The 20126-nt window shown below is 41.5% G+C and overlaps 1 protein-coding gene and 1 pseudogene across 2 annotated transcripts; both read left to right on the top strand.

The window, feature by feature from the left end:
* Positions 1 to 952: 952 nt before the first annotated feature.
* On the top strand, positions 953 to 10261 carry LOC118360824 (sodium/potassium-transporting ATPase subunit beta-1-interacting protein 3-like). The gene is made up of 6 exons (XM_035740270.2): positions 953 to 1208; positions 2161 to 2298; positions 3654 to 3734; positions 3898 to 4095; positions 4663 to 4720; positions 7845 to 10261. The coding sequence occupies exons 1-6, from the start codon at positions 1155 to 1157 to the stop codon at positions 7853 to 7855; spliced, it is 540 nt and encodes a 179-aa protein (XP_035596163.1). The 5' UTR covers positions 953 to 1154; the 3' UTR covers positions 7856 to 10261.
* Positions 10262 to 11422: 1161 nt separating this feature from the next.
* LOC118360823 (YTH domain-containing family protein 1-like) lies at positions 11423 to 18520 on the top strand (annotated as a pseudogene). Its single transcript, XR_008085435.1, has 6 exons — positions 11423 to 11792; positions 12281 to 12305; positions 14488 to 14567; positions 14913 to 16534; positions 16791 to 16835; positions 17004 to 18520. The product of XR_008085435.1 is annotated as a YTH domain-containing family protein 1-like (transcript).
* Positions 18521 to 20126: the final 1606 nt, after the last annotated feature.

The following is a 20126-nucleotide window of genomic DNA, read 5'->3' as shown; positions in this document are numbered from 1 at the left end:
AAGCATTTGTGTTTAGTGAATCCGCCAGATCAGAGGTGGTAGGGATGACCAGGGATGTTCTCTTGATAAGTGTGTGAATTGGACCATTTTCTGTCCCCCTAAGCATTTAAAATGTAACGAGTACTTTTGTGTGTAAGAGAAAATGTATGGAGTAAAAATTACATAATTTTCTTTATGAATGTAGTGGAGTAAAAGTCTACGTTTTCAAAAATATAAATAGTAAAGTAAAGTACAGATACACCAAAAAACTACTTAAGTACTACTTTAAAGTATTTTTACTTCAGTACTTTACACCACTGATGTAGACTACTAATAAATGTGTAATACTAATGTGGTGAGTGGTGTTGATTTTTAATCACCAAGGATGGATAAAAAAGGTTGGTTGGTCAGGCTAATGTGGTATACATCACTGGATTAAAACGAATAGGCCTATTATTCCGGAGCCTATTTTACTGTCTCACAGGTCACAAGAAGCTGGAGCATGAAATAAAAGCCTTGTGAAAAAGTGTGCCCTCAATCACTGTGATTCCAACCCGGCCTATTGAGTGAAGCTGTCCTTCAGCATCAACCAAACACACGCACAGTGACGTGCGCAGGTTTCCCTGTTTGGTTTATAGACTACATGAGTTTGACTTCCATGTCTAGTAGGGGTCTACTTCCACGGTCCACGATGTGGGAACCAGTGGGTCTCTCTAGGCCTACGGAATGTGTGTACGTGACCACAGATGAGGGTTGCTTGAAAGTTAACAATTTGGGGGGGTAAGAATGGACCAATATATGTTTGTCCTGTATTTCAGAAAATATCACGGATACCATTTTGTCTGGGTCTACTCAACGTGTATGGCATTGTCCCTTACACCAGCACCACCACATGCTGGCGTTTTACACTAGTAGTCCCAAGCGTGCTTAGCGCCACACCTACCAGAGCATCCGAGTAGGGCTATTACTATGCCCCCTACCCTCCCCCTCGTTGTAACACAGACCTTACGTGTTTTTCATCTCGGCCAGTTTTATTCCACCTCCGCAAACCACAACACGTCCCCGCACCAGAGCTTGTTTGGATATAGGACTATTAAATTTGCCCCTCTGAATTTACCAAAAGTCATATTGCGGTTTCGATTCGCGTATTTGAAACCTGTTTACGCAGATAGATAATGGGGTGCTGTTCAGGACGATGTATGCTGATCTTCTTCTGCACTCTCCAATTGGTGAGATCATTCTTCTGTGATGATGCTATCTCTACTGTTTACATACTTTAAAAACACACCTGCTACCATTGCCTTGCTTTACTTATTCTCTTGAACGATTACTGCCACTTCCGCTGGCTGATGTTGTTGAAATTGTATACTGATATTGTTAATATTTTCAGATTGAGGAAAGGAAGTAGGCATATTTTACAATTTGAGATATAAACATGTGTACATTATAGCTAGTTCCCACGACTCACGAAACCCAAGTCAAAGAGTCTTAACATTTCCATATCCAACTAAATGGAATAAAAATATGTTGTAGTAAAATTATGTAGCCTAATAGTTGGACACATAGCCTATATTTGTGTTCTGAGAAAAACATATGTAAGTTCTATTAATATAATATAAATATTACGGGTCAATCAAACATCAGTTAATATACATTTTTATCTAGCTAAGATTTTTGTATTCTTGCTCATTTATTGTGTGTTTTAGAGTACACCATTTCCATGTTTATCTTGAGTTGCCGATGGGGAAAGGGAGCCAACCCCCACTCTGTCTGAACCTCAGACTTTGTCCTTGCTCTTTCTTCCCACCCTGCCCCCCTTTTGAGTGATGGAGAAGGGCGACCTCAGAGGACAGAACTCATATCCCTGCTCTTCCCCTCTCCATGCAACATGCTTTGTCCCCGTGGCTCAGTTACCTTGACAACACAGAGAGAGCAGTCATCATAGGGAAAAAATATGTGCAGTGGATGTTTTATAGGGTATATAGGAGGGAAATGTCCATTTAACAAGTCACAACACCATCATCCATCTCTCATTGATTCAACTGTAGATTAGAATCTCTGAAGAGTCTGGACCCAGTGAGTGGATGACTTGACAAGATGCTTTATCATGCATAATACTGTAATAGAGTTCCCCCCTCCATCTCCTTCTCCCAATCCTGCTCTCTCCCTTTGACACACCAGATGACAGCATTGGAGAGGCAGGCTTTGGACTTCCTTGGATACCAGTGGGCTCCCATCATGGTCAACTTCCTGCACATAATTATGGTTATCCTCTGCCTCTTTGGCACCATTCAGTACAGACCACGCTATGTTGTTCTAGTAAGTCACATCTAGGCCACACTACTTTTGTGTTAATCTGCCCCCACCTTGTAATCAACATGGATAATTTGATGAAATGTGTCAATTCTTCATAGAGAATGGAACTGTGTTGAAGGCAAAGCCATTTGTATAACTATTGTGGAATAGCGTTGGCCACTGTTTGAATTCTGTCATGTATAGTGATTTGCCGCCATATAAATAGATACACATTTACAGTGCATTCGGAAAGTATTCAGTCCTTTTGATTTTTTCCACATTTTGTTACCTTACAGGCTTGTTCTAAAATTGATTAAATTGTTTTTTTCTCCCTCTTCAATCTACACACAATACTCCATAATGAAAAAGCAAAAACCGTTTACAATTATTTTGTGCTCCTTTATAAAATAAAAACGTAAATGTCACATTTACATAAGTATTCAAACCCTTTGCTCAGTACTTTGTTGAACCATACTCATGTGTTGTTTTGGCTGTGTGCTTAGTGTCGTTGTCCTGTTGGAAGGTGAACCTTCACCCCAGTCTGAGTTCCTGAGCGCTCTGGAGGAGGTTTTCATCAAGGATCTCTGCACTTTGCTCCTTTCATCTATCCCTCGATCCTGAATAATCTCCCAGTCCCTGCCACTGAAAAACATCCCCACAGCATGATGCTGCCACCACCATGCTTCACCGTAGGGATGGTGCCAGGTTTCCTCCGGACGTGATGCTTGGCATTCAGGCCAAAGAGTTCAATCTTGCTTTCATCAGACCAGAGAATCGTGTTTCTCATGGTCTGAGTCCTTTAGATGCATTTTGTCAAACTCAAAGAGGGCTGTCAGTTGCCTTTTACTGAGGAGTGGCTTCCGTCTGGCCACTCTACTATAAAGGCCTGATTGGTGGAATGCTGCAGAGATGGTTTTCCTTCTAGAAGGTTTTCCCATTTCCACAGAGGAACTCTGTGCCTTGAAACAATCCTGTCTCAGAGCTCTACGGACAATTCCTTTGACCTCATGGCTTGGTTTTTGCTGTGGCATGCACTGTCAACTGTGGGACCTTATATAGACAGGTGTGTGCCTTTTCAAATCATGTTCAATCAATTGAATCTTCCACAGGTGGACTCCAATCAAGTTGTCGAAACATCTCAAGGATGGTCAATGGCAACAGGGTGCACCTGAGCTCAATTTCGAGTCTCATAGCAAAGGTCTGAATACTTAAGTAAATAAGGCATTTCTGTTTCTAAAAACCTGTGTAGATTGACGAGGAAAAAAATATTTAATCAATTTTAGAATGAGGCTGTAACGTAAAAAGTCAAGGGGTCTGAATACTTTCCGAATGTACTGTATGTGTCTAAAATGCTCATCAAATATACGTTCATCCCTCAGTACCTGCTGTGGACATTACTATGGGTGGCATGGAATGTCTTTGTGAGCTGTCTCTACTTGGACCTGGGAGGCCTTTCCAAGGTATTGATCACTAATATTCAGACCCACTATCAACTAGCCTAATTTTGCCACACCTTGAATTGTGTGTTCTTTTGGCATTGAATCAATCAGTCTCTTTTTTTCCAAAACAATTATATACCATAAACATGTTATCATGAACAACCCATATGCTGTGTCACTGCAGGAGAGCGACCTGCTTTCTCTGGGTGTATCCTCACACCGTTCATGGTGGAAAGACAACAGTCCAGGCTGTGATGACAGGGGCCTTCCTGCCACTAGATGGCAGAGTCTGGAGAGCCCAGAACTCATCTCTGCTCTGGGATGCTGGCTGGAATATCAATACATAGAGGTCCTACACTGCATTGTACAAGTCCTAATCTCTGTGAGTTCTCTCTCTCTCAGGAGAGGTACAAAAAAAAAATATAACATTATAAAATGTCAAACATTTCTCACCAGAATTCAACTGTCAACACTCTCCCCAGAGTTCACCCAGAATATGTATTTTGTAACACTCTCACCAGAATATCCTGAAACACCCAAATGGATCCACAATGACATTCTATTCATTCACAATTCTGACAGATTCCAGTGTAACTACACCTAATTCACATTGAGAACAGACCACAGATGTAGAGAGCAAGAGCAAGGCAAGAGGAAGAGAGGAAGCAGAGTAGGGCTGGAAGGAAGGTGAGGAAGAAAAAGAGAGGCCCTCAGCATGTGAGTAGGAGTTTTGTGGCAGGTGCTTGAAGGAGCTGAAAAGCTGATGATGAGAAGAGGCTGTCATTTCCGGAGCCAGGTTCCCAGAGCTGCTGCCTTGCTGTCTCTGTCTGTCCACCTCCCCACCCATTTCTCTCCTCTCACTCTCAGAAATAAATTCAGAACATATCTATGCTGTGTTCTTCATTGTAATGTAATGTTGAACTTGTGGTCTCTATGTTTGTGCCTACAGTTCTTGGGATTTGCCTACGCCTGCTATGTGGTCAGCATCTTCACAGAGGAGGACAGCTGTATGTGAATTTTCAAAGTGCATTTTATACGTGGTCACAACAAACAAGAAAACACACAAACTAGAACAGATACTAAAACATTAAGTCACAGGCACATAAATGTAATACTATCAATGCCTCTTTTTTTCCTTCCACCCCACTTTTTAGTTATTGTAATCATTTATACCCTTCTAATTATGAGTTGGTTCAAACTGTCTAGAGGTTAAAAGAGAAGATTCAATAGAAAAGGTACATTGACCAAGTTAGTGTTGCATCATCAAATCAAATCAAATTTTATTTGTCACATACACATGGTTAGCAGATGTTAATGCGAGTGTAGCGAAATGCTTGTGCTTCTAGTTCCGACAATGCAGTAATAACCAACAAGTAATCTAGCTAACAATTCCAAAACTACTACCTTATAGACACAAGTGTAAGGGGATAAGAATATGTACATAAAGATATATGAGTGAGTGATGGTACAGAGCGGCATAGGCAAGATACAGCAGATGGTATTGAGTGCAGTATATACATATGAGATGAGTATGTAAACAAAGTGGCATAGTTAAAGTGGCTAGTGATACATGTATTACATAAATATGCAGTAGATGATATAGAGTACAGTATATACATATACATATGAGATGAATAATGTAGGGTATGTAAACATTATATTAGGTAGCATTGTTTAAAGTGGCTAGTGATATATTTTTACATAATTTCCCATCAATTCCCATTATTAGAGTGGCTGGAGTTGAGTCAGTGTGTTGGCAGCAGCCACTCAATGTTAGTGGTGGCTGTTTAACAGTCTGATGGCCTTGAGATAGAAGCTGTTTTTCAGTCTCTCGGTCCCAGCTTTGATGCACCTGTACTGACCTCGCCTTCTGGATGATAGCGGGGTGAACAGGCAGTGGCTCGGGTGGTTGTTGTCCTTTATGATCTTTATGGCCTTCCTGTGACATCGGGTGGTGTAGGTAGGTGTCTGGGAGGGCAGGTAGTTTGCCCCCGGTGATGCGTTGTGCAGACCTCACTACCCTCTGTAGAGCCTTACGGTTGTGGGCGGAGCATTGTCCCATCAATGTGGATAGGGGGTGTTCCCTCTGCTGTTTCCTGAAGTCCACAATCATCTCCTTAGTTTTGTTGAGTGTGAGGTTATTTTCCTGACACCACACTCCGAGGGCCCTCACCTCCTCCCTGTAGGCCGTCTCGTCGTTGTTGGTAATCAAGCCGACCACTGTTGTGTCGTCCGCAAACTTGATGATTGAGTTGGAGGCGTGCGTGGCCACGCAGTCATGGGTGAACAGGGAGTACAGGAAAGGGCTCAGAACGCACCCTTGTGGGGCCCCAGTGTTGAGGATCAGCGGGGTGGAAATGTTGTTGCCTACCCTCACCACCTGGGGGCGGCCCATCAGGAAGTCCAGTACCCAGTTGCACAGGGCGGGGTCGAGACCCAGGGTCTCGAGCTTGATGACGAGCTTGGAGGGCACTATGGTGTTAAATGCCGAGCTGTAGTTGATGAACAGCATTCTCACATAGGTATTCCTCTTGTCCAGATGGGTTAGGGCAGTGTGCAGTGTGGTTGAGATTGCATCGTCTGTGGACCTATTTGGGCGGTAAGCAAATTGGAGTGGGTCTAGGGTGTCAGGTAGGGTGGAGGTGATATGGTCCTTGACTAGTCTCTCAAAGCACTTCATGATGACGGAAGTGAGTGCTACGGGGCGGTAGTCATTTAGCTCAGTTACCTTAGCTTTCTTGGGAACAGGAACAATGGTGGCCCTCTTGAAGCATGTGGGAACAACAGACTGGGATAGGGATTGATTGAATATGTCCGTAAACACACCAGCCAGCTGGTCTGCGCATGCTCTGAGGGCGCGGCTGGGGATGCCGTCTGGGCCTGCAGCCTTGCGAGGGTTGACACGTTTAAATGTTTTCCTCACGTCGGCTGCAGTGAAGGAGAGTCCGCATGTTTTAGTTGCGGGCCGTGTCAGTGGCACTGTATTGTCCTCAAAGCGGGCAAAAAAGTTATTTAGTCTGCCTGGGAGCAAGACATCCTGGTCCGTGACTGGGCTGGTTTTCTTTTTGTAATCCGTGATTGACTGTAGACCCTGCCACATACCTCTTGTGTCTGAGCCGTTGAATTGAGATTCTACTTCGTCTCTATACTGACGCTTAGCTTGTTTGATTGCCTTGCGGAGGGAATAGTTACACTGTTTGTATTCGGTCATGTTTCCGGTCACCTTGCCCTGATTAAAAGCAGTGGTTCGGGCTTTCAGTTTCACTCGAATGCTGCCATCAATCCACGATTTCTGGTTTGGGAATGTTTTAATCGTTGCTATGGGAACAACATCTTCAAATCATTATATATTTATTCATATAATTCTGTTTTTTTATTTTATTTTTCAGTTAATTTCATTGGTGGGGTTAATTTAACCAATAAAGCCCGAGGGGGTGAGATATATGGCCAATATACCACGGCTAAGGGCTGTTCTTAAGCATGACGCAACGTGGAGTGCCTGGATACCACCCTTAGCCATCGTCTATTGGCAAAATTGCTATTATAAACTGGTTACCAACGTAATTAGAGCAGTACAACAACATTTGTGTTATACCCATGGTATACGGTCTGATATACCATGGCTTTCAGACAATGAGCATTCAAGGCTTGAACCACCCAGTTTATAATACCCATCTAAACCATCGCAGTTGTACTTATAATGTTCAGAATTGGGCTGTATGTGCCATTACTTTCTCAGGGGGGGAAAAATCATACATATTCGGCACACACAGTGTTGTTCCAGGCCATACAAACGTATGTGTGTGTCTGTGTGCGTGCGTTGGCACATATTTGATATTGTAGTACACTCTTAGAAAAAAGGGTTCCAAAAGGGTTCTTCGGCTGTCCCCATAGGAGAACCCTTTTTGGGTTCTAGATAGAGCCCTCTGTGGAATGGGTTCTACATTTTACCCGAAAAGGGTTCTACCTGGAACCAAAAGGGTTACTCAAAGGGTTGTCCTATGGGGACAACCAAATAACCTTTTTACCGTAGGTACTAGGTCGCACCTTCTTTTCTAAGTGTATTCAATATGTTTCTGTGTGAGACTGTGCAGTTACCTTATTATCTCACCATCATGCTTTGTTTTACAGACTATAAGTAAAGATTTCAAGTGGGTTGAAAATGACTGACAGGCAAGGAGGGCAGAAGAGGTACAAGAGAGTGGAATATCTCCAGTCAGTGAAACAGAAGACATTCCCACAATGCTCACAAAACATCATTCCTCTGCCTACCAGCACTCTTAATGCATACTAGAGTAAACCAGCATGAGTTCTCTGTTTAATGTAATGATGGTCAATACTAGCTTAATCCCAGATCTGCAAAGGTGGAAAGAGTACAGAAATATCCTACTCAAGTAGAAGCACTGTTAGTTTAATGACATTTTATTAAAGTAGATGTCAAATTACTGGTGTAAAAAAACTCAAATAAAAAAAGTAGCAAATTTAAAATAAAATAAAAGTAAAAATAAAGAAGTTACTTTTCAAATAAAAACATTGACTTGATACTTAGCTAATTTCGCTAAGGTTACCTGAAAGTTGTTAAACATGATCTTTTCCATGCATTACATTAAAAAGAAAGAGAGGAAATTAATATTCAGTGCAAGGAACTAGGAACTAAGTTCAGTGCAACAATGCACATCTGCATGTAAAAAAACTAAAAATTTGTCAAAATTATACTATTAATATTAGAAAATAAAGTAAACATTCAAAGTGTATTTATGATTTTAAAAAGCAATACAAAATAAAGTGCCTAAACAATAAAGTTGACAGACTTCAATATACTTCAGACTCCAGAAATAAACATAATAATAATAATATAATAATAATAATAATATAATATAATAGGATTATTAATACATAATAATCCTGCACCCATTCATTACCCCTTCGTTACTTGTTACTTGTCCGTGGGAACGGGTGACATTCACTCACTCCCCCATTCACACACACTCACTCCCCCTCTTTCCACTCACTAAATCACTCACTAAATCACTTGCTCACTCACTCACTAAATCACTCACACAAACACACACACACACACAAACTCCCCCTTTCACTCAATTACCAGGGGTGGAAAGAGTACTCAAATATCCTACTCAAGTAGAAGTACTGTTACTTATATAACATTTTACTCAAGTAGAAGTAAAATGACTGACTTTGAAAAAAATACAAAAAAAAGTACAAATACTTGGAAAAGCTACTAAATTATAGTAACGAGAGTAGTTGTAATTAGTTACTTTACACCTCTGCAGATCTGTTTGTGTTTTTGCCTGCTCCATTGTCATTGTCAAGTTGTTTGGCATAACTATTCCTAGTTGGCAAGAGAGCAGAAACAGACCGGTACCCAGGCTAGGTCAATACAGGTACACTCAGAACACTACTGATACTTCTGACATAACATGTATCAGTGTGCAGGAAATAGTATTCGTTGTATTATGACATAATGGCACTTTGTAAAAATAAGCAATTATGCAAACAGTTGAATATGGACCGAATCTTATAATTGTGTGTCCTACATTGATGTTAATGAGAGATTTGCACGAAAACTACAGTCACGTGCAAATTATCAAAGTTATGTATACAGATTTCAATTTAGGATTTGGACCTACACTACCGTTCAAAAGTTTGGGGTCACTTTGAAATGTCCTTGTTTTTGAAAGAAAAGCCATTTTTTGTCCATTAAAATGACATCAAATTGATCAGAAGTACAGTGTAGACATTGTTAATGTTGTAAATGACTATTTTAGCTGGAAACGGCTGTTTTAAAAAAATGGAATATCTACATAGGCATACAGAGGCCCATTATCAACAACCATCACTCCTGTGTTCCAATGGCACATTGTGTTAGCTAATTAAAGTTTATCATTTTAAAAGGCTAATTGATCATTAGAAAACCTGTTTTCAATTAGATATTCCATAAAAAAAACAGCAATTTCCAGCTACAATAGCCATTTACAACATTAACAATATCCACACTGTGTTTCTGATAAATTTGATGTTATTTTAATGGACAAAAATAATGACATTTCTAAGTGACCCCAAACATTTGAACGGTAGTGTATGTGAAGGTATCCGTCAGCGTGTCTCTCTGTGTGTGTGTGTGTGTTTGTGTTGCTGTCTTTCTCTCTCTCTCTGTGTGTGTGTGTGTGTGTGTGTGTGTGTGTGTGTGTGTGTGTGTGTGTGTGTGTGTGTGTGTGTGTGTGTGTGTGTGTGTGTGTGTGTGTGTGTGTGTGTGTGTTTGTACACAGTACAGTACAGTACAGTAGTTCATACATGAGCATGTACTGATTCCAGACACCAGAGGAAAATAAAGACATTTAGTAAATAATCTTCAATATTGTGATAGAAATAAGTTAATGTCAGTGGTTCATGTAAAAAACAAAAATCTTAAAGATATAGTCAGGAAGCATCTCCTAGGCCTACCTCTGAATGTAGATGTCACTGCTGGAAAAAAGCCCTGAATGTATCTTTAAGTGGATTTTGTTGAAATAAACAGCACTTGTCTTTTAGCTAATGTGTGCAATGTGTTTTGTTAGTGTCATATTACTAATTTACTTTCCTTACTACTGATAAAAATCATATTTCAAAAATATTTTACAAGACAGGTCAGTTAAGAACAAATTCTTATTCTCACTGACGGCCTAGGAACAGTGGGTTAACTGCCTTGTTCAGGGGCAGAACGACAGCTTTTACCTTGCCAGCTTAGGGATTCAATCTTGCAAACTTTCGATTTGTCTACCTGCCGCTAACCACTAGGCTACCAATCCAATGTTAATCAGTGGGTTGGTCAGTGAGTATCACTCAATATTATTCAATATTTGCTCAAATTTTTTCAACTCAGAGTCCAGTCCATCAAATCAGAATATGATATAAGTATTGCAGGGCTGTAGTGTACTCAGAGCCTATGATACAGTATCTCTATTAAGCACTTATAACAACGTGTTTGTCGGTCAATTAGAGAAACAGAATAATTGCATAATTTTAAAAGTGTGAACGGAAACAACTCACTAAATTGCTTCACTGCACTGTTTCACACTTTGTCTCATAGTACTTAAAAAATATATTTGTGTATTTAACCTTTATTTAACCAGGAAAAGCCCATTGAGACCCAGAGTCTCTCTTTCAAGGGAGACCTGGCCAAGAAGGCAGCAACAATCAATACATTACAGAATTAAAACATACAATACAATACAACATGATTCAGCCTAAAAAAAAGCATTTACACTCCTCTGTAACAGTCTCCTATCAACATTTTAAATTCATTCAATGGCACTAACATATCTAGGTGAAGCCTGGATTGTAGACTATTCCATACCTTTGGTGCACAGGTAAGCCTACTCAAGTGACTTGCAGTCGTCAAGATAATATCGTAATGTATATCTAAATTGCAATAGAGAGTTATTTCTCTAGCACGTTTTTATTTGATAATCAAAGCTTTACCTTGAATATAGTAGATTGAGCCCCAAATAATTCGGCCTGTTTCTGGACGTTCCCCATCACTCTTCCGTTCGATTGGTTAGCGCGCTGGATCGTCATCGCGGCAGAATGTTAAAATCACAGTCGATATTGAAACGCGACTACCGCGGTACTCCCATTGAAGATTAATTACTTCCGACGTTTGGTCTTTGACGCACCGCGCCTGTTGTGCCGCTGACGTCAATCCCTTCATTTAGACCCCGGATGAACCTGCCAGTGGGGGAAGTGAATAGGGCCATCAAAGCACAGTAAATGAAATTTGGTGGAGGGGGGAAGCTCAAATAAACTCTTAGCAGTGGACCCTTCGGAACACCTCCAAATTGGATTTAAGTAAACTCATGGGGACTGGCAGAATTGAACAGTGGAGCTGGAGCTAGCTTGCTACTGACTAACGTAGTATATAGAAGAAGAAAAAACTTGCTTTTAGCAAGGTAGCTATCGTTACTCTACTGGGATCCGAAGAAAACGTAGTTTTTGAGAGAACAGACGTCTAATTGAAAGGCTTCTACACAAATCCAGTGGCTTGCTTCATGAATTATGTCTGCAACAAGTATTGACCCTCAGGTAGGCAGGCTGTATTTGCCGGGAATATATCCATTCACAGTCAAGAAGGCCTTTAAATTTGATAAAAGGGGCTTATGCGTCCAATCCATCCCTGTTACCATTGCTGAGATATGCGATGCTACCAACTGGCTAGCTAACGTTTACTCAAATGGGGTAATGGTTTGGTAGTTAGCATTTAGCAATGTGGTTTGCTAAAAGTCTGCATTTCCGATTGTTAGGACAACTTTCATCTGTTGCAAAAGTGGTTAACCAGCGCTAGCAAGTTGTTTTCAGACTTAACGACGCCCAATATTATGATAACTAACCCCTTTCATATGTGCTAACGCTATGGCAAAGATTGAGCCTTATATCTGTAGTTAGCTAGCCAGCTAATGTAGCTAAGCGAACTTCTAATTTTCAGTGCGCGTGTATTTTTGTCTAGAAAGTAGAATGCTAAAATGTTGATTTTTTTTATTTTTTACATTTAAACCAATTACACGGGACTGAAGACTTCAAAAGGACAAGACGCTAAAGGTAAGAGCACTGTAGCTAACGTTATCGTAGCTTTGCTAGACAATATATGTCGCTGGCTGCTAGCTAGACGATGATTGCTCAGCCGGTGGCGGGTCGCGAGCACAGACCATGCACTACCAACAATGCACCTGCGGTGTAAATACAATGCTGGCTCTTGCAATACAGTAACATTGGTCAAAGATGAAGTCAAGTCGTGCTAGGGCAGGGGTTCCCAAACCTTTTTGGCCTGCTACCCTATTTTGATATAAATACAAAAAATCGCGACCCCACCGTGTAAAAAGGTGATGTAATCAACGGACCATGTTTACCTTTTTAATTGGGACTATGACAGTCTTACAAATCAGTCTGACAGTGCATTTTACAGTATTTCAAAGTATGGTTTTAAGTGACTGAAATGCATATTGGGAAATTCAGAAGATCGGGCAGTTTTATTATCATCTGTGTAGGAAAGATCATTTGTTCTCTAATTTATTCCCTCAATCCACACACAATACCCCATAATGACAAAGCAAAACCAGTATTTTAGGCATTTTTGCAACACACCCTGGAATTATTACATTTACATAAGTATTCACACCCTTTACTCAGTACTTTGTTGAAGCACCCTTTACAGCCTCATGTCTTATTGGGTATGATGCTACAAGCTTGGCACACCTGTATTTGGGGAGTTTCTCCCATTCTTCTCTGCAGATCATCTCAAGCTCTGTCAGGTTTGATGGTTCAAGTCTGGGGTCTGGCTGGGCCACTCAAGGACATGCAGAGACTTGTCCCAAAGTCACTTCTGCTTTGTCTTTGCTGTGTGCTTAGTGTCGTTGTCCTGTTGGAAGGTAAACCCTCACCCCAGTCTGAGGTCCTGAGTGGTCTGGAGCAGGTTTTCAAAAAGGAACTCTTTGTACTTTTCCCCGTTCATCTTACCCTCGATCCATACTAGTCTCCCAGTCCCCCCTCCTGCAAAAAACATCCCCCCAGCATGATACAGCAATCACCATGCTTCACTGTAGGGATGGTGGCAGGTTTCCTCCAGATGTGACGCTTGGCATTCAGGCCAAAGAGTTCAATGTTGATTTCATCAGACCAGAGAATCTTGTTTCTCATGGTCTGGGAGTTTTTAGGTACCTTTTCTGGCCACTCTACCATAAAGGCCTGATTGGTGGAGTGCTGCAGAGATGGTTGTCCTTCTGGAAGGTTCTCCCTTCTCCACAGAGGAACTCTGGACCAAGGCCCTTCTCGCCCGATGGGTCAGTTTGGCCGGGCGTCCAGCTGTAGGAAGAGTCTTGGTGGTTCCAAACTTCCATTTTATGAATTGCAGAGGCCACTGTGTTCTTGGGGACCTTCAATGCTGCAGACATTTTTTGGTACCCTTCTCCAGATCTGTGCCTCGACACAATCCTGTCTCGGAGCTCTACAGACAATTCCTTCGACCATATGGCTTGGTTTTTGCTCTGACATGCACTGTCAACTGTGGGACCTTACATAGACAGGTGTGTGCCTTTCCAAATCATGTCCAAACAATTGAATTTACCACAGGTGAACTCCAATCAGGTTGTAGAAATATCTCAAGGATGATCAATGGAAAAAGGATGCACCTGAGCTTAATATAGTCTCATAGCAAAGGTCTGAATAGTTATCTAAATAAGGTATTTCTGTTTTTTTTATGTATATATTTGCAAACATTTCTAAAAAAAAAAATTGCTTTGTCATTATGGGGTATTGTGTAGATTGAGGGGGAAAAATATGTAATCAATTTTAGAATAAGCCTGTAATGTAACAAAATGTGGAAAAAGTCAAGGGGTCTTAATACTTTCTGAATGCACTGCAACTGCTAATGGAGGTTTACTGAAGTAACCCCAGTTATATGACCCAAGGATCATTTTCTCTCGCAAATAGTCTACCTAACAGTCATCACACCAGATTCTTTGACATGATTTCAGTGATGCCTTATTTTGCAAGTGTTACAGTACTACAGAACAACATTGCTAACATCAGATTTCTGTTGTCTTCTCATGCTTCTCTAAGCGTGTCTTGTTTTTTCGTGAATGAAGGAGGGGTACTTGTGTGTTTGTCTGTATTGTTAAGTAAGCATTTCACTGTTAGTCTGCACCTGTTGTTTAAGAAGCATGTGACAAATACATTTTGATTTGACAGTGAAAAATAACCCTACTATCAGTCTTTCCGGTTTCAGTGCAAAATGGCTCACTCCACCAGAAGGAAACTGTCCATGATAATGACTTTGAGCCCTATCTCTCTGGCCAATCCAATCAGGTGAGTGACTTTTGAAATCATGGTGTGTATCTTTGTCATTATAGAATATTTTTCAACTTGGCTGCAGGGGAGGACCACAAATCAATACTGTCTCACAGGAGAATATATGTTTTCTTGGCTACCTTGTTAGCAGATATTATTACTCCATTAACATCATTACAGATTATGTGTGATGTCGAAGTACTGCACGCATACCCTTTTAGGTCTTAAAGTCAGGGTTGTTGGGGTATAAGCTAACGGTCATTGGAGTATTGGTGGTGGTAGGTCATGTTGTTGACATTTAGTTTAATGTGTCAGGATTTAAAAAACAAATTGTACTTACACTCCTCTTTTTCTGTCTTCTAGAACAATAGCTACCAATCCATGACTGACCCTTACCTGTCCAGCTACTATGCCCCCTCCATTGGATTTCCCTACCCTCTTAGCGAGGCCCCTTGGTCCACCGGTGGCGACCCCCCTATCCCTTACCTGACTCCCTATGCGCCCCTCAGCAATGGAGACCACCACTTCATGCATGACACTGTGTTTGGCCAGCCTGGGGGACTTGGCAGCAGCATCTACCCGCATAGGTTTAACTTTTTCCCTGAGAACCCGGCCTTCTCCGCCTGGGGTACCAGTGGGTCTCAAGGCCAGCAGACTCAGAGTTCAGCCTATGGGGGCAGCTACAGCTACCCTCCCAGCTCCCTGGGGGGCACACTAGTCCCTGATGGCCAAACAGGGTTCCACAGTGACACTCTGAGCAAGGCACCAGGTATGAACAGCCTTGAACAAGGGATGCTGGGGCTGAAGATGGGTGGGGATGTGTCTGGCAGTGGCTCAGGTGTGAAGAGCGTGAGTTCTGTGATCGGCGGCAGTGGTGCTGTAGCTCAGGCTGTTGCTACAGGCAACGGTGGAACACCAATTGGCATGCCCCCTCCTAAGCCCACGTCCTGGGCCGCTATCGCCAGCAAACCAGCCAGGCCACAGCTGCTGAAGGTCAAGGCCAAGCCAGGCATGCCCATGGGGGGAGCTCTGCCACCACCGCCCATCAAACACAACATGGACATTGGGACATGGGATAACAAGGGGCCTATAAGCAAAGTGGCCCCTCCGCTGCCCCCCCACCACCACCATCAGCAGCTCCACTCTCATAGCCATGCCCACCTTCCCCATGGTCTCCCCCCTCCCCCTCAGCAGTCCATTCAATCTGCCCAGTCCCTTGTGCAGCAGATGACCATGGGCCCGCCCCCTCCACAGTCATACCAGAACCACAACTTAGGCCCGTCCCCTCAGACCCGCTGGGTTGCCCCGCGCAACCGTAATCCAGGCTACGGAGGGGGCAGCATGGACAGCAGCGGTTCCTCTAGTGGCGGGGTGTCGGGAATGGAGGGGGTGTTCCTCCAGGTTCTGGCTCAGGTCTAGAGAACCACCCTGTTCTGGAGAAGCTGCGGGCTGCCCACAGCTACAACCCTAAGGAGTTTGACTGGAACCTGAAGAACGGCCGCGTGTTTATCATCAAGAGCTACTCTGAGGACGACATCCACCGCTCCATAAAGTACTCCATCTGGTGCAGCACAGAGCACGGCAACAAGCGTCTGGACTCAGCCTTTCGTGCCATCAGTGCCAAAGGCCCTGTCTATCTGCTGTTCAGCGTTAATGGCAGTGGGCACTTCTGTGGCGTGGCAGAGATGCTCTCGCCTGTGGATTATGGCACCAGTGCTGGCGTCTGGGCGCAGGACAAGTGGAAAGGCAAGTTTGACGTAGACTGGCTGTTTGTGAAGGACGTGCCCAATAGCCAGCTGAGGCACATCAGGCTGGAGAACAATGACAACAAGCCGGTGACCAACTCCAGGGACACTCAGGAGGTCCCTCTGGAGAAGGCCAAGCAAGTGCTGAAGATCATTGTGGGCTTCAAACACACCACCTCCATCTTTGATGACTTCTCCCACTATGAGAAAAGACAAGAGGAAGAGGAGGTTGTCAGAAAGGTAATCAATTATTAGTCTGCTGTTGATCGCAAAGATCCTGAACTGATCATTAATTAAGGATGGGTTACGTCAATGTTTGTAATAATCCAAAAACCATAACAAACATCTCCTTTACATAGGGATGCAAACCTGAGTTTGTATTTCTTATTTTGTCCCATCACAGCGAAATGTCTACTGTTTTGTATTTGTTTGCTGCCATTTTATTGCGTTTTGTGCAGTAGGTGTAACCATAACGAAATTCCTCTTCTTTCAACAGACCTATGAGCCAATTCCAATACAGCGAGGGTCCCGACTTGATCAGGTAAAGAATCTTTTCTAAAATGTCAGTTCTATTTGGCTTCTGCCCATCGACATTCTACATATGTCTCTAAGGGAATAATATACCATGGTTGTGGGGTAGGCGATTATTAATTTATTTGCAGTTTTCTAATGGTAACCATTTTGTTTTTTCTTCCCCTCCCCAACCAAGGAACACCAAAACCGAAGTAAACCACAATAGAAGACTACTCCTTACAGCTTGATCAACGGTTGTACTTGGATGGACATATTGAAATTTAGGTCATAAAAAAACAAGAGGACATAAAGAAATTTGTAACTTATATTTCTTTTTCTATTTAATTTTGATTACTTTGGCCCACATCAAACTTTGAGCCACCTTGCTCCTGGTCTGGTTCCCAGTCTCCAAGTTGTGTGCACCAATCAAATTGCTCCATCATTTTTAGTGTTCTATATTCTGTATTTTAACCCTGGTCTCCTATTTGTTATACACGCACATCCTTAATTATGATTAACAAATATCTGCACGTCTTTAAAAAAACATGCTGCTGATATTCAGTGACTGTTCAACTTGTGGTGTGAGTGTTGGAGAAACTTTAAGTGCTTGTATTGCTTGTTCTGATTTAGGAAGAGTGAATGTGACAACAGAATCTTGACAAATGTTTGACAACTACATGGAACAGTTTTATTTTGCATAGTCAAAAGAAGTGTTCTGTTTTGCCCTTGTCCATCTGAGAGTGGTTTGTGGATGGTAGAGGATTGTCTATCCAAAAAGCTTCTGCAAATGATTGATATTATGGATAAAGTGAAAGTTTTTTTTTATTTTATGTAAAAAAATGTATCACTTGACAAACTATGTGGAAGAGATGTTTTCACAAATTTTTTCAGAGTGGAGCCTTGGCATTTCTTTCTGACAAGTGTCAATTAAATGATATTTGCTCTACTGTACCTCAAGTGTGTTAGCAAAAAGATTCAAAGGAAAGATGTCTAGAACATCCGCTCTCAAGGGAGGTCCCTCGCTTTGTTTTTGATGAGGTGGAAATGCAAACATACTCGGTTCAGGTTCTTAGCCAGACAATACGATTGTCTTTTCCCTTATTTTAAATCATGTCTTTCCTTTATCATATCTGTTACATTTCTCTGTTCCCTGTTATTCCAACAATGGGGGGTCCCTGTTTAAGTCACTTTGGGGACTAAATGTAGCATGTATTGCTTTTTAATTCAAGATTGGCCTGTCATTTTGTTTCTGCGCCTTGTCATTTCCATACGGAATTAAAATGTGGATATTTTTCTTGCTATAACCCTTCCACTTCATCCTCAAATGTTAAGCTTTAATGTACTGGCAAAGCTAATTGAGAACGCCTGAAATGTGTATCCTTATAATTAATGTTACTGATTTAATGTAAAGTGTATGAAAACCCAGAGAATGGTCTTCATGGTATCTGTGTGATTTCTTTAATTTGGGGGGGGGGGCTTGCTGTACTGTGTATGTCTGTGTGAAAGACTGAGAGGGAGTGTGATTATTGAGTGAGTCAGATTTATATAATGGTATAGGAAGTGATTCATGATAATATATGAACATTTATGAAAATAAATGTAGAAAACAAATGTTTAAGTCACCCCTGAATTAAATATGCATTGTATCAAAGGTCACTATCACATTCTTAGATTTGATCATGGTCATTATTAAAGGTATACTATCTGTTGTAAGTGTTTTTGGTTTGTTCCATTGTGAGTGAAAGGTATCACATCTGCATCTAAGTATGTTTCCCTTTGTAACCCTGTTTCCCTTTGGGGGGAAACTCATTCTTGTTATTCTTTTAGATAGAGAGTGGTGCCTAAAGTATACTGGATGTTGACATACGGTTGAAGTCAAAAGTTTACATACCTTAGTCAAATACATTTAAACTTAGTTTTTCACAGTTCCTGACATTTAATCCTAGTAAAAATTCACTGTCTTAAGTTAGGATCACCACTTTATTTTAAGAATGTGAAATGTCAGAATAATAGTAGAGAGAATGATTTATTTCAGCTTTTATTTCTTTCATCACATCCTAGTGGGTCAGAAGTTTACATACACTCAATTAGTATTTGGTAGCGTTGCTTTTAAATTGTTAAACTTGGGTGAAACGTTTCGGGTAGCCTACCACAAGCTTCCCACAATAAGTTGGGTGAATTTTGGCCCATTCCTCCTGAACGAGCTGGTGTAACTGAGTCAGGTTTGTAGGCCTCTTTGTTCGCACATGCTTTTTCAGTTCTGCCTACAAATGTTCTATAGGATTGAGGTAAGGGCTCTGTGATGGCCACTCCAATATCTTGACTTTGTTGTTGTAAAGCCATTTTGCCACTTTGGAAGTATGCTTGGGGTCATTGTCCATTTGGAAAACCCATTTGCGACCAAGCTTGAACTTCCTGACTGATGTCTTGAGATGTTGCTTCAATATATCGACATAATTTCCCCCCCTCGTGATGCCATCTATTTTGTGAAGTGCACCAGTCCCTCCTGCAGCAAAGCACCCCCACAAAATTTCTCACAAGGATGAACCAGACTTGTGGTCTACAATTTTTTTTCTTAGGTCTAGGTTGCAGTTGTAAATGAGAACTTGTTCTCAACTAGCCTACCTGGTTAAATAAAGGTGAAATAAAATAAAGAAAAGGTTGATTTATTTTGCTTTTCACATGATGTCATGCAAAGAGGCACTGAGTTTGAAGGTAGGCCTTGAAATACATCCACAGGTACACCTCCAATTGACTCAAATTATGTACATTAGCCTATCAAAAGCTTCTAAAGCCATGACATCATTTTTTGGAATTTAACTAGCTGTTAAAGGCACAGTCAACTTAGTATATGTAAACTTCTGACCCACTGGAATTGTGATACAGTGAATTATAAGTGAAATGATCTGTAAACAATTGTTGGAAAAATGACTTGTATCATCCACAAAGTAGATGTCCTAATCGACTTGCCCAAACTATAGTTTGTTAACAAGAAATTTGTGGGGTGGTTGAAAAACGATTTTTAATGACTCCAACCTAAGTATATGTAAACTTCCGACTTCAACTGTATCACACCTGGGTCAAAAACATGTCTCTGCTGAAACGAATTGGCATAGTCCAAACCCCAAAACGCCTTTATTATTTAACAAACAGAACTGTACATCATTCACAGCACATCAAACCAAAGCTATCTGTTTACTTAAAATAGGGAGGTCAAATCTGTCTTGATTTTACCTTACCTTTACTTATTTGTCCAGTGTTTCATCCCACGAGCTCATAGTTGCAGTAGGCTATGTTTCTCACCACTGTAGACTAACTA

This window comes from Oncorhynchus keta, chromosome 28, assembly GCF_023373465.1.
Source record: "Oncorhynchus keta strain PuntledgeMale-10-30-2019 chromosome 28, Oket_V2, whole genome shotgun sequence".
NCBI classification, from domain to species: domain Eukaryota; kingdom Metazoa; phylum Chordata; class Actinopteri; order Salmoniformes; family Salmonidae; genus Oncorhynchus; species Oncorhynchus keta.
The sequence above is the reverse complement of the archived record's forward strand: the minus strand, read 5'-3'. Positions and strand labels throughout refer to the sequence as shown.